The sequence below is a fragment of the Notamacropus eugenii genome, chromosome 3, assembly GCF_028372415.1.
Source record: "Notamacropus eugenii isolate mMacEug1 chromosome 3, mMacEug1.pri_v2, whole genome shotgun sequence".
Taxonomy (NCBI): Eukaryota; Metazoa; Chordata; class Mammalia; order Diprotodontia; family Macropodidae; genus Notamacropus; species Notamacropus eugenii.
In genome coordinates, this window is record NC_092874.1 from 153,483,368 (window position 1) to 153,497,551 (window position 14,184).

General features: G+C 37.5%; 1 protein-coding gene across 2 annotated transcripts in view; it reads right to left on the reverse strand.

Moving 5' to 3' along the window:
* Nucleotides 1–14,184, reverse strand: part of GSAP (gamma-secretase activating protein) — a 111,365-nt gene that overhangs the window by 1,243 nt on the left and 95,938 nt on the right. For both annotated transcript variants that reach the window (XM_072653164.1, XM_072653163.1), the window contains 4 exons: nucleotides 12,739–12,858; nucleotides 11,367–11,428; nucleotides 9,936–10,037; nucleotides 1,125–1,224 (listed from right to left, as the gene is read on the reverse strand). In XM_072653164.1, the coding sequence (XP_072509265.1) occupies nucleotides 1,125–1,224; nucleotides 9,936–10,037; nucleotides 11,367–11,428; nucleotides 12,739–12,858 (384 nt within the window). The remainder of the gene's footprint in view (nucleotides 1–1,124; nucleotides 1,225–9,935; nucleotides 10,038–11,366; nucleotides 11,429–12,738; nucleotides 12,859–14,184) is intronic.

Here is a 14,184-nt window from a genome sequence, read left to right on the forward strand (position 1 = left end):
AATTTAAAATAATTAAAAATTTTCTAAGCCTCAACACTAGGGAAGAGGATTTTCCAGTAACAGTCAAATAGAATTCACACTATTTTCTTTTAACATAACACCCAAAATCCTAAGCTCTACCAATTGTTTACTCTGAGATGCTGGGCAAACAATATCATTTACCAGAACCTTGATTTATTTCACCTATAAAATGAGGGGGTCAGACTAAAGGACCTCTAACATCCCTTCTGGTTCTAAATCTATTATCTTTTAGTCATATTTTTGTTATTTGTAACTCATAAGTTTCTTAAGGCACCATTATAATCAGGAAATATTTTGAAAAAGGAAAGTTGCACAGAATCAAATGTTAAATAAAATGATCATTTAATTATGTTTTCTACCTCTTTCCTAAAATGATCTCCTTGATAGCAAGTGAGAAGATTTCCAGGGAGATGAAGTGTTTTTCACAGGAATCTGAAGTGTACAATGATTGTGCCATGTGGAAACTCAAACATCAGAATGCAGCATGCTGAAGCTTTCTCACCAAGGTAGATGTTATTATTATTATTTTTTTTTTTTACAAAGAGTGTCTCTATTTAGTAAAGGTAATGTACACAGAATAAAGTAGCATTTCACTCATAACTTCCAGTCTAGGTGTTTTAAAGATGGCGAAACTGAGATAGTAAGAAAGTTAAGGCTTCATCCAAAGCCTTTGCGTGGGAAAGAGCATAAAATAGCCAGGAAACTCAAGTTCCTGTTTTGACTCTGCCTCTGACTTAGGACCACAGATTTAGAAAGGATCTCTAAGGCCATCTAAGTCCAACCCCCTAATTTTACAGATAAGGAAACTGAGGCCCAAAGAGGTTAAATGGCTTGCCTAAGGTCACAGAGGGAGCAAATCTGTACCATCTGGGGCAAGTCACTGAGATCCCCTGAGCTTGAGTTTTTCCTTCTGTAAAATAAATGTGTTTGACTAGACGGCCTCTCAGATCTCTTCAAGGTCTAACATTCTCTGATTTGTTTGTATTTAAATAGAGAGCAGAACTTTGATTTCAGTTCTTGGACAAAGCAGAAGTGATGACGCTTTTTAAACTGGACATTAAATCACCAGAAATAAGTAGAATTGAATAGAGAATGAAGGATACCTTGACGAGTAGTCTCTATCTCTGTCAGTACTTCAATCAAATAATTCAGAGGCAGGAACTCAATAAGGAATGATGACTTGTCAATTGTAGAATTTCGGGACTAGAAAATAAATCATTCATGGGATTAGTTAATTCTAAAGGTTAACCACCACTTTAAGTCAAGCAGTCAGGACTAATTAGAACTATGCAAAAGTGGGATCAGCTGCTTCAGGAGGTACAAAATGTTTCTCAACCCTAGAGGTCTATAAGCAATTGCAGGAGGAGATGGCCTTTGAGGACCCTTGGAACTCCAAGGATCCTGTGAGTATCTTAACTGACAACTCTGATGTAGGCAAGACTTTAAACTTTAAAAAATCGTCAGTGTGGCCACTTCCTGCAGTGGTACAGATCAGAACCCCATTCATGCATGCCTCATACATGGGCCGTCATATTATCTTCCATAGGGAGTCTGCCAAAAGGCCTTGGTGTGGGTTTATCAAAACTTAACAAGCATGGACATCAAAGGAATACCCAGGCAATGTGTTCGGCACCGTTCAGCTTTGCTCCATGACCCCCTCACCTCCTTTCTGGGAGCACATTTAGAGTTACAGTCATAAATCTAGAGCGCAAAGGGACATCATTTTTATAGTTTCACATTCCACAGTTCTGTGACATTACAGGTTCAGCCTACTCATGTCCACTGTATCACCTCCACTGTCTCTTTGAATAATCTATAATTTTAATTTTTTAGAGACTGAAATAATTCATGCTTCTTAAAGAGAGAGAGAGAGAGAGAGAGAGAGAGAGAGAGAGAGAGAGAGAGAGAGAGAGAGAGTTTGAGAGGGACAGAAACACACATTAAGTGGTTTCTGTGTGCCAGACGCTGTGCTAAAGCACTGGGAAGATAACTATAACTATAAGAGGTTTTTGGCACATGCCTAGACCACCTATAATGGAGGCACCCATGTGGAAGATTCAAGGGACCTGGTCCTGTGAGACAAACTTGGTCCAAGTGGGGACAGAAGCCTCTTTCCATTGGCTGCATAGCTGAAACTGAGTCTTTAGACCTACTTAACTAAGACACAAGCTCTCTTTCTTTTCAGCAGTGTCTGGGGCAGCAAAGGCACCATGCAATAAACTGGGGAGAAGGATCTAGGGAGTCACCTTCCCCAGCACACTTGCCCTCCCCCCCCCTCTACCTCCCCCTTCCCCTTGGAGTCAAGGATTCCAAGCCAGATACTGCAAAGAGACTGCAAAGAGTTTTGCAATTGCAAGAGTTCTAGGAAGCCAGGATATTGGAAGCAAGCCCATCAGGGATTTGGACTTGAACTCTGAGCGACTAATGCTATGTAGAAAGTGAGTTAAATTGGGAAGCTAATCCCATTCCTCTCTCTAGAGAATGAGGTGGTGTAGAGGGGATTATTCACCCAGGTGTTGGGGTGGGGATGTTTGTATGTTCTTGCTGTACCTCTAAAGTAAATATTCCTTTGTGAAAGCTAAGCTTTTAAGTGGATAAATGGAACTGTGGTACTAGGACCCCTAAAACTGGGAAACACATTCTAATGGCACAGCCCAATGGCAGAGATAAGAGATTACCCCAAACCCCTAGAGCTACCCAAGTGACCTTTGGGGAGGCATAAAGTAATAAACTTTAGGCAGGGAAGGCCAAAATAACGCCCACTAGATGGGTCGCTATTGTAATGGAATTACTCCCACCTTTTCTTCCCTACTTAATCTTCTCAGGAGTCCTCCATAAACAATTCCCACCATAGTCTGTAAGTGAGGTCAGCCACTGTGTGGGAATCTTCTTCAGGGTACAAAGGCAGTTGGAATGAGGGTAGAAAAGTACAGAGAATCAGGAACCGAGCTGAGAGAAAAGATAGATCTTTGTTCATGGAGAAGCTTGGGGATATCATTAAAAGCACCGTATAACTTGCCAAAGGATCCAATCCACTTCTAGGCCTACTTCGTTGTCCATTTGCAATACTTTATCCACCCACTTTACTGTGTTTATCCGAGACATTAATTACTGACAGACTAGCTCTACAGGCTGTCTTTTCCAAGAGTGTATTACAATCTGGATGAGAGGCATTTTTCCTCCATGAGCAGTTAAGCCAAACTCCAGAGTGAATGTGTTTTTTAAAAAGCCCTTTTAATGTTCATAGTCTTAATTTGATCAGCACAACGTAATTAAGACAGGAACATCTGGAGGACCTTCCATCTTTTCCTTCTGGACTCTGTGGTAGGCATCCTACATGAAAATGGCTGACGTTTTGGCAAATATATATGTTCCTGTTTTATGCCTCACTACATATTTATAAGGGCAGGTAGATGGTGCAATGGATACAGTGCCAGGCCTAAAGTTAGGAAAACTCACCTTCCTGAGTTCAAATCTGGCCTCAGTCACTTACTAGCTGTGTGAACCCTGAGCAAGTCACCTAACTCTGTTTGCCTCAGTTTCCTCATCTGTAAAATGAGCTGGAAAAGGAAATGGCAAACCACTCCAGGATCTTTGCCAAGAAAACCCCAAAAGGGGTCACAAAGGGTCAGACACAACTGAACAACATATTTCTAATTAGAAGGTCACTGAGCCTTATCTCTGTTGTTGCTTCTTTCAAGATATTTCATATGATTTTAACAAAAGCACAGAAGGCATTACATGGGAGGATACCTTATGGTTATGTTTGGCTTATATTGAATCATTTTTAAACAATCTCCTGGTCAACAAATAATAACCACAGTGGCATTTTATGTTCCCTATATCAGTGATGTCAAACTCAAATAGAAATAGATCGCTGCAGATTGACTTGGAAAACTACAAATTAAATCTCACTGTACTGTATTTTTATTTATTTTGTTAAACATTTCCTAATTCTATTTTAATCTGGTTCCAGCTGATTTCAACACCTCTGCTCTATACCTTTTGGCCAATAATGTGACTGAAGAGAACTGTGGTTTATTGTAGAACATCATTTACTTTGAAAATCTCTCGTTACCTTCTCAGGTCTTTATACTGGAAACCATCAATAAATGTATAAATTATCCTTATAAAGATCTTATGGTGGGAAAAGTAAACATATGGACTATTGTTACTGATTTTTTTTTTGTATTAATGGCATTAATGACAAACTTTTTCTTTGTTTCATGAGCTTCTATGACCAAACAATCCCTCCTCCAAGGCCAGCCTACTAGAGATGAGCCTCTTTGTCTTTAGGTAGAATTGTTCACAGAAACCAGACTCAGTCTACTGCCAGGACCCCTGCTTCTTCAGTGATAGTGACAGAAATGACAGAAAAGGAGGCAGAAAATGTGAAGAATCACACAATTTTTAGGCTGTCCATAAACTTTATCTTAGTAGGTAGTACTCTCAAGGTAAATTCTCATATAACGACCAACAAATTAACTCACTGCCGATATTCTCACCATAAACAACAGTAGCAAACCAAGGCTGCAGCTTGATGGAGTTTAGAATTAAAGAAACAAATAAAACAGCTGGTTTTAGAGATGATCAAAAGAAAACAAGAAACATCACTTCATGGGACATTTGATCACGGCCCGCTGCAATGCTCATGATGAGTATTTCCAGAAAGATCGCCATGAAAATAACTTCAGCCTGTGTTTATTGCAAAGGATGAAGTGGCAGAGAAAGACTATGTTCCCTTGCTTTTAAAGCCTTCAAAGTAACTCAAAATACTCCTTTACACTCTGATTTCAATGCAATGAGAGAATAGAGAATAGGTGAAGATAGCAAATTATGTTGGAAAATACAGATTAGGAATAAAAAATGAAAAAGGTTGGAGAACTATATAGTACCAAAAAAAATCTCACATTTATACATCACATTTTTTTTTTCAAAAGAATTAGAAAGTGCTAGATACGGAGAGCAGTGAACAACATTTTAAAATGGAATTGATTTTTAGTTTAGCAGAAAGGAAATCATTCCTTCATTACTCCCCACTCTGGGCTCTGCTACTCACTCTCTAAACTTCTTCCTCTACCATTCCCCAGCAACCTTCTCATCCTGAAAGATCCCTATGCCCTTTCTTCTGATTGGTCAGCTCCTCACAGAGCTTCTCTTTATGGGAAGAGTCCAGGCCAGTCATGTTCACTCCTTCATCCTTTGCTGGACTTCATTCCTGACCATGAGCCAGGGCAGGGGTATTCTCTCCCTCCTGTGCATTTCAGCTTCCTTTTATATGTTATCTTCCGCCATTTGAATAAAAGTTCCCTGAGGTCCAGGACTAACTTTATTTTTGTTTCTATTTTCATTCCCAGAATTTATTACACTGCCAGGCATACAGTAAGTGATTAATAAATGCTTGTTGACTTGTTGGCTTGACTCACTATTGTTACAGGAGTCATTCCTACATTAGCTTTTTTTGGATAGTCAGACCTCAGTTTGTTAAAGATCAAAAATCATAAAAAGCTAAAAGAATTTTTTGGATACTACTGAAAATGTGATAAATAATTATAACTATATATCTACCTATTAAAATTATTTCTTGATAAAAAAATAAGATATAGATAGAAGAACAGAGATAGACACCAATTATAAGTATTTCATACAAAAATTTTAACATATAAAATTTAATCAACTGACATGAAGAAAAGACAAAAAGAGCCCAAAAATGTCAGGAAACACTTCACTTACCAAATAGAGAGATGTGGAAGCCATGGAAAAACATTGGTTTAGAATGTAAACTTTATTTTATAAAAATGGTGGAAGATTTTAAGCAAGATCAGCTGATAACATAAAGAAACAATAGAGAGTAAAACTATTTTAAAGAAATATTGTTAAGAGACTCAACTAAGAAAGTCATCCTTAACTATAAAAGTGGAACAAGGAAAAACAAAAGTAAATTGGTAAAGCTCTGCAAAGATGTAAAAAAACTTCATCAAAAAAGTGGAGGTTACCACATTTCTACTATAACATTACAATAAAGTATCTTCTATGCATATGTCTAAATTATGCAAAATTAATTGAAAAGCATAGCAAGAGAGATAACTTTTATCAATGACACTGCAATCATCATTAGTGGGTGAGAAATATGCTCTCCAAAGACGTTTGCCACTGTCATGGAGGAAATCCGGCAAAAAGTACAAGTTGACAGTGAGATTTCCAATGCTCCTGTATGCAGTCACCAAATGCCTAGTTGTATCAAACCCTCAAAAACTACAGAGGCTATTAAATAAAATTCATAACCATTCTGAATAATTTGTCCTGTCTCTCTACCCGGGAAAACCAAATGGAGGGAAAAATGTCAGTTGTCTAGATCATGAACAACCCAGAAAACTCAGATATCAGGATCTGTGTCTCAGGCACAAAATTAAATGGGAGGTGGAAAACCAGTCAAACTGTTTTTTTTAAATGATTCCAGATGTCTTCATAAAGAAAAAAGGTCATCTTTTTATTGCTATGACAGGGGAGCTAGGTAGTGCAATGGATAGAGTGCCAGTGTTGGAATCAGGAAGACTCAGTTTCCTGAATTCAAATCTGGCCTAAGAAATGTCCTAGCTATGTGACCCTGGGCAAGTCACTTACCTGTGTTTGCCTCAGTTTCCTCATTTCTAAAATGAGCTAGAGAAAAAAATGGCAAACTACTCTAGTATCTTTGCCAAGAAATTCCCAAATGGGGTCATGAAGAGTTGGACACAAATGAAATGACTGAACAACAACAAAAATTCCATGACTGTGAATGATGGAACGCTACAGTCTCAAAAAGTTGAAAGGAATATTATTTAAAGGCAATGGAGGAGCACATGGTGGTTTTGAGTAGGCCATGAAACATAATGCTAAAGGAAATATGAAGAACCAGAGTAATGGATGTCAACAAAAAATTATATAAGTGAAATAACAAAAGTGCTAGTTACTAGATAGGAACAAAAGATGATCAATGGATAGATGTGTGCTCCACTGGTATTTTCACAAAGTCAAGAAAAAGAGATGAAAGTACTTAAAACTATGGGTGTACTTCCTGTTGTGAACTTAACTCAAGACATTGACAAAAATTGCACAGGGTGGTAAGGCATTGATGCATCTACATCATGGGGTCACATCAGTGAGACTACAAATTCATTTGACCATTTTAAATAATAACATTGATCTTTTTTTCTGTAAATCTTTAGTATTCTCCCTCTACCTTGAAACTTGATTCCTCATGGTCCTAAAACTTGTCCCCTGTAGCACAGACCTTCTCAGTACATATGTCTGGTCCAATCCAGCTGTTTTTCCTATATTGGTTTTCTTAAGTGCCATTTCTATTTACTTGTGCAGTAAGTATGTCAAAGGGTATATGGCACTTCCACTGTCATTGATGAAGAAAATAACTCATTACAATTCATCTTGAGAGATTTATTCTGCTTTTCATCTTTTTGGTATCCTTCAAGATTCATTTTTCTATATTCTCAGGATCTGGCTCATAGTCTTTGACTGTATTTTTTGTAACCTGTTTTCCATTCTGTTATTTCTTGCTATTTCCTGTGACAATTATGCTTGTAATCTTATGATTTTACAAAAATAATTTATATTCAAGATTGGCATTGCACTTGACTTCCATATCTCTGCTTGGCAAGAAAATCGATTGTTTCCTAAGTGGAGTCATTTCAAGGTTCTTTTGCTCTCTTTGTTGCAACAACTGATTTATATAAGTTATATTTCCATAGAATATAAAAATACTCTGTGTTGGAAGTCTGTATTTTTAAAAAAAAATGACTTCCTATTTTTTTATGCTAAAAGCTTGTTTAAGAGGAAATGTGGTATAGTGGATAAAGAGGTAGCCTTGAAGTCAAGAAGTCCTGGGTTCAAATATCACATCTGAAACACATAGGCTTTGTGATCCTGAACCATTTACCTCTCAGTGCTCTGAGCCAATGGTGTCAAACTCAGATAGAAACAGATCCCTGCCTGGTTGGATACTGACACAGAAAACCACAAATAAATATCTGCTATCTTGTATTACATTTGTATTTATTTGATTTAACATTTCCCAATTACATTTAAATCTGTAGTGCGTCACACCTCTGTTCTAAGCTAGTCTCAAGGACGGTAAATTACAGATAAAAGGAGATCACGGAGGTAAGTTGCAGATAAAGATGTGCTGATAAAGGGAGTTTCCTGTTTTGTGAGTTCCTTATATTAATGAAGTCATAGGACCCTTTTCCTACCCCGATCCATAATAGCTCATTTAATAGAGCAGGCTGGAATTTTTTAAATTGCATGCTATCCATATATTTTCATTTTCTTTTCAAATATGGTATTGAATGTGACCTTTGTTCTCTTAAGTGGCTGGTCTTGGATTTATAAATGATTTATATGGAGGACTATCATTTTTGTTTAATTAATAATAACAATAATGGTAAATAGCTAACATTTACATAGCACTTACTATGTGCCAGGCACTTGGCTAACACTTTACAATCGTTATCTCATTTGATCCCTCACAACATCTCTGAGAGGTAGGTGCTATTATTATTCCCATTTTACAGATGAGGAAATTGAGACTGAGGTTAAGTGACTTGCCCAGAGTCACCCAGCTATTAAGTGACCAGGGCTAAATTTGAACTCAGGTGTTCCTGGCACTCCCTATACTGTACCACTCAGCTGCCTCTAGCTATTAAGAAAGGGGTATGGTCTAGATATGTTGTTTCACTGATACAGAGAAGTCCAAGGTAAGAAAACTCTCTCTATCAATGCAGGTCAATACCTTCTCTGCCAACTTAGATGTTCAGTTTCCCAGGGTCACCAAGAAGTTAAGTGATACCCAAGATTACAGAGCCAGTATATGTCAGAGGAAAGACTTGACCCATGTCTTCCTGGAACTGAAGTCAACTCTCTATCCACTGTACCATACTGCCTTCCATATTGGTGTGATGGATAAAGAGCTAGCCTTGGAAACAGTCTGTTAAGATATAATAGTTTAAATTTTTGTGATGCCATTCATTGGACATGATGTTCAGCATTACCTGACTCTCTTCTAAATAGAATTATTTATTTAAATAGCTATGATACCTAGGTATGAGATATCTATATAGTCTCCTGGCCCACTGGCTACTTTCTTATTCCTGAGCCACATTTTTTCCATGTATTTTTCATCCTCTTCCTCCCTTGTGCTCAGCTTTCAAGAAAGTCAACAAGTATTAAACTCTATGTTGATATAATTTGGAAGTTTTTGAGTTCTTAATAGAATTGCCCTACCTCCTCCTCATTCTCTTTAACAGATGTCTACACTTAAATTGAGATTGTTTTTATGGTAATCTTTTTATAGATGAGCAAGGATGAGGGAGAGAAAGAACATTTATTCATTGCCTACCATGTGCTAAGTCCAATGTGCTAAGACAAAAGGTTATTTCATTTGATCTTCTCACCAACTATTATTATTCCCATTTTTCAGTTGAGGAAATTGAGGCACAGGGAGGTAAAATGACTTGCCCAGGGTCACACAGCTGGTGTCTGAACTCAGGTCTTCCTGACTCCAGACCCAGTAGTCTATCCACCGCACCCCCTGGCTGCCTGAATTGCAAGATGAGAGGACCAAATCCAAGAAATGACACTTCATAGACAAACAAGTCTTAAAAACATTTTAAACATTTGAAAGCATCAATAACGATAGATGATGTTACATAGCCCTTCCAGATGATCAAAACTCCATGTGGTAGGTTGCATAAACACTATTAATTTCATTTTATCAGTGGACACTCTTTACCTCTGAGGGATAAAGTGATCTCAGAAGCCAGTAAATCACAGAGCCAGTCCTTATTCCCAGATCGTCTTACTCCAAATATAGTGATCTACCCACAAACATGTATGTGATCAGATCTCACACACAACCTTACCTGTCTCTTACGCTTCTGAAGCAGCCGTTTTACATAGTTCCTTGAAATAATATGAGAATTGATAGGATGATCCCACAGTTGACTTATCTTCTGTATAATAAACTATTACAGGGGAGAAAGTGTAAAAGAAAAAAAAATTTACTTCCTAAAAATTCATAGTCTTAACTGTTTTATTCAAGTGAAGTTACTCAGAGAAAAGTACTGAAACATTAAGGTGAAGTCTCTTGAGGATGACACTATCACCCTCTTAACTATGCTATTCAACAGTTATGCTGCTGAATCCTGACTAAATACTCCCAAAAATATTCTAGTGCAGTCGAGAGAGACTGGATCATGCAGATGCAATGTCAAGCACTTAGTGTTTGATACTTTTGGAAATTTGGAAATCCACATGCTAGTCCAAAGTGGTTTAATTCTGAGACAAATGATTTCCTATTTTTCACTTTTCTACACAGAAATCAGGCTTTTTCCTTGTCAGCCATTGCTTTAGTCCTTAAAGAATCATTATTAGGCTTGGAAAGGTAAGGAACCTTCCCTACAGGGGAGAACTGGGCCAGAGGGAGTGCTGGGGCAATGTGGGTGTGTGTACAGGATGTACAAAGTATGCTGGGATCTTGATGACTAAGTATGCTTTTCCTATCCATCTCCACCCCAAACAGGGTCACATTTCTAAAGAACTTGCCCTGGAATTTCATATTTTCCCATTATTTCTGGCTTCACTAGCTCATCTCTACCACAGAAACAAGGAACGTCCTTTATAACTCTTTCACCCCCATGCCTTTCATTCTTCCTAAAACCAGAGAACACTGTTCCCCAGTGGGAAGAATTGCTGTGGGAGGAAACATAGGTTCCATGACCTCCTGACATCACCTGAATTTAAATGACACAAAAGAAAATCATTTTCCTCACTTCTCAGAATTACTGATGTAAATATTGCAGTTTCCTAAATTATGAAAAAAAACTAAACGCAATGTGTAAGATATATTATACAGGGTTTCTTGAAATGGAAATTTTTTATGTCTTGAATCCTGTCTTACATTCTGCTGTGCTTTTTCCCCCCTTTATTTCCCTTAGTTTAAGTTTATAATCTGTTTCTTTTCTTCTTGTGAATTTAAGTTCTAGCATTTAAGTTTAAAAGAATTTCTAGTATTTAAGTTTAAAAGAAAGGAACCCCCACCCAAATATTCATGTGGGTGATGCCAATGAGTTTTATCCATGAGAATATGTCAGAAGAGAGTGCTGGATCTTGATATACCATCATGAATAGGGAAAAGAATTAGTGTGACTTCATAGAAAGGAACTGGAAAGTAAAACAATCCAATGGCATTTAGCTAGAAATGACCAAATATTCTCTTTCCAGAAAGAGATTTTAGCATTAGGGAGGCACCACTCCAAGACATAATGAAAAAATTAAGTAAAATTCAGGATTACCGGAGGAAGACGTGCAACTATACTCAATTTTAGTTTTTCATTCTTCTCTGTGTTGTCCAAATCTACAAGACAACCAAAAAGGCCAGAAAACAATTAAAACCATTCCATTTTTTGTATCATAAATTGTTACTTAAGTCTGTATCTAAAGTTTGAAAATTCATAGACTTTTTAGTGGTATTCTTTACATAACACATGCCACCATTGCTGTGGTCCCCACAATCTGGGAGCTTTATAAATCACACTGTGTGAGACTTTCTGGGAAAACAGACTTTTTAATTAACTGTTTTCCTAGAAAAGAGTTTACATAATATAGAAATCTGTTATAATCCAAAATGAATGATCCAGAAGAGGACATGTGCAAAGATTACCAAGCTGAAAAGAACCTTATAGCAATCACATAGCAGATTCCTCTGGATCACCAGATCAAAGATTTAGGGCTAGAAAGGACAGACATCCGAAGCCATCCAGTTCAACTCTCTCGGTTTTATAGTTAAGGAGACCAAACAAAGGGGTTAAATGATTTGTCTAGGATCCTATGGGAAGGGTCTAGAACATTTTCAACATTTAATAAATACTTACTGACTAACTGATTTAAATGCTTGAGATGAAATCTGAACCAAGATCTTCATGATTCCAAGTCCAATACTCTGTCCATTACAGAACTGGGCAATAAGACTTTATCCAATAAGTTGCTGGACAGCAGGAATAATGGAAACGTTGTTGGATTTGGTGTCAGAGGACATGGATTTGAGTCTTGGATCTACCAATTACCACCTATGTCACCTCAGACATTTAACCCTGATGAACCCCAGTTTTCTCATCTATAAAATGTGAGGGTTGAACTAGATGGGCTTTAAGATCCCTTATAGTTATAAGTCTACAGTCATAAGTTCCTGACTTAAGATACCCTGGCTGTATACTAACACTGTCACCTCAGCTAAGCAACACCTCAACTTAATATGGGACTAATTCTATAATATAAACTCTCTAGCATTACTTGTGCTAATTTTATTTGAAAAGAAATTCAAACAAGAAAAAAATATATATCTATATATAACTCTCCTGTCCTTGCTTTTCTAGCATGAAGCAGTCTGATTTTGAAATGGGAATGTTAAAGAGCTGAAAGTGAGCCATTTGATGACACATTCTTGGACAACTAGCTAAGAGTCTTCCTAGCCTTAAGTGCCTCTATGTTCTGTAAAGGAATCTAACTGCAGGGGAAAAAATAGCCAAGAATCAAGTGAGAAACCCCTAGAGTCTCTTCAAGAGCTGAAGCAGTTTAACTTGGGTGAATTAGGAAAAAGGATTACTTACAAGAAATGAGACACATGGAGACTGGAATCAGCCCTTTAGTTAGGTCAAATGTATTTACCTTTCAAGAGGTTCGTAACCCCTGTTTCTGTAAGAAGTAGTACTCCATCATCAATGTAACGCAGCAGGCTGTGCAAGGGGAGACATCGGACTCCTAGGGCCATGTACAGAGTATGGAAGCCTATGAAGGAAATCCAGGTGGGCAAACATAACACAGTCAGAAGATGAACCTCGGATATGGTTAATGAACCATATGAAGTTCAATGTTTCAATGAGAACGACTGGGGGTATATGCAAGCTTCAGATCCACCTAGTTAGTAGGGAAAGGAACATATCTCTAGAAAGAAGGGGTGACCTATGAAAAGGATGTCATGAAAACAGGTAATAAAATGGAAAAATAAAGTCTGAAACCCTAAAAAAGGAAAATCATAAAAGTCATACTCAGGGAACCTCTGATTTATGGACATCCCCTCACTTACATATAGATGGCCACCCAGGAATAGTTACCCCAAGCCAAGTGACCATAATTTAAATCTTTCCTTCTGAGAGACTACCATTTAAGATTTCATTCTACTTCTCCCTTCCTCTTCCCGTCAAAGACCACCCTACTGTCCCTGGGTCTCTACTGCTGAAAACGCTAGTCTTTTTTTAATCATTCATCCTAATGCTGACTCCAAGCATAATACTCTATCTATTATACCACTGGCACAATGACATTTTATCTAAAAAACTGCTTGATACCAAAGTACAATGGAAAGAGTCTTGGACTTGGAGTCAAAGAACATGGATTTGAATCTTGGCCAAGGCAGAAAAAGAGAAGTAAGCTGTTTGGAATACTCCCTGGGTGCAATATTGGTCAAAAGTACTCAGGAGAGGCCTACCATGGTCCCATATTGAACTAGCTCACGTTAATATGGTGTCTTAGAGTTTACAAAAGTTTACAAAGCATTTTACATATGTTATCTCACGGTATAATATGAGGAGGGTGAGTGAAGGATTAGTAATGCAATTCCAGAATAACACAACATCTAAAAACATAAAAATTAATTATAGGGAGAGACAGACAGTTAAATTGTAATAGTGGGGAACCTTAAGATACTAATTTCAGACCTAGACAAATATAACAAAAAAAACCCCACAAGAATAAAATTTAAAACATGAATAGACTTTTAGAAAAGTTAGATGTGATAGACCTCTGGTGATTACTAAATGGAATAGATAATTCTCTATGGCACCTTTATAAACAATGACCATGTAAAAAGGCATAAGTGGGAAGCTAGGTAGTGGAATGGATAGAACACTGGGCTTGGAATCAGGGAGACCCTTTTAAATCCTGCTTTAGACACTTACTAGCTGTATGACCCTAGGCAAGTCACTTAACCCTGTTTGCCTCAGTTCCTCATCAGTAAAAATGAGCTGAAGATGGAAATGGTAACCACTCCAGTACCTTTTCCAAAAAAAAAAAAACCAAAAAAACCTAAAATGGACTCGCACAAAGATTCAGACA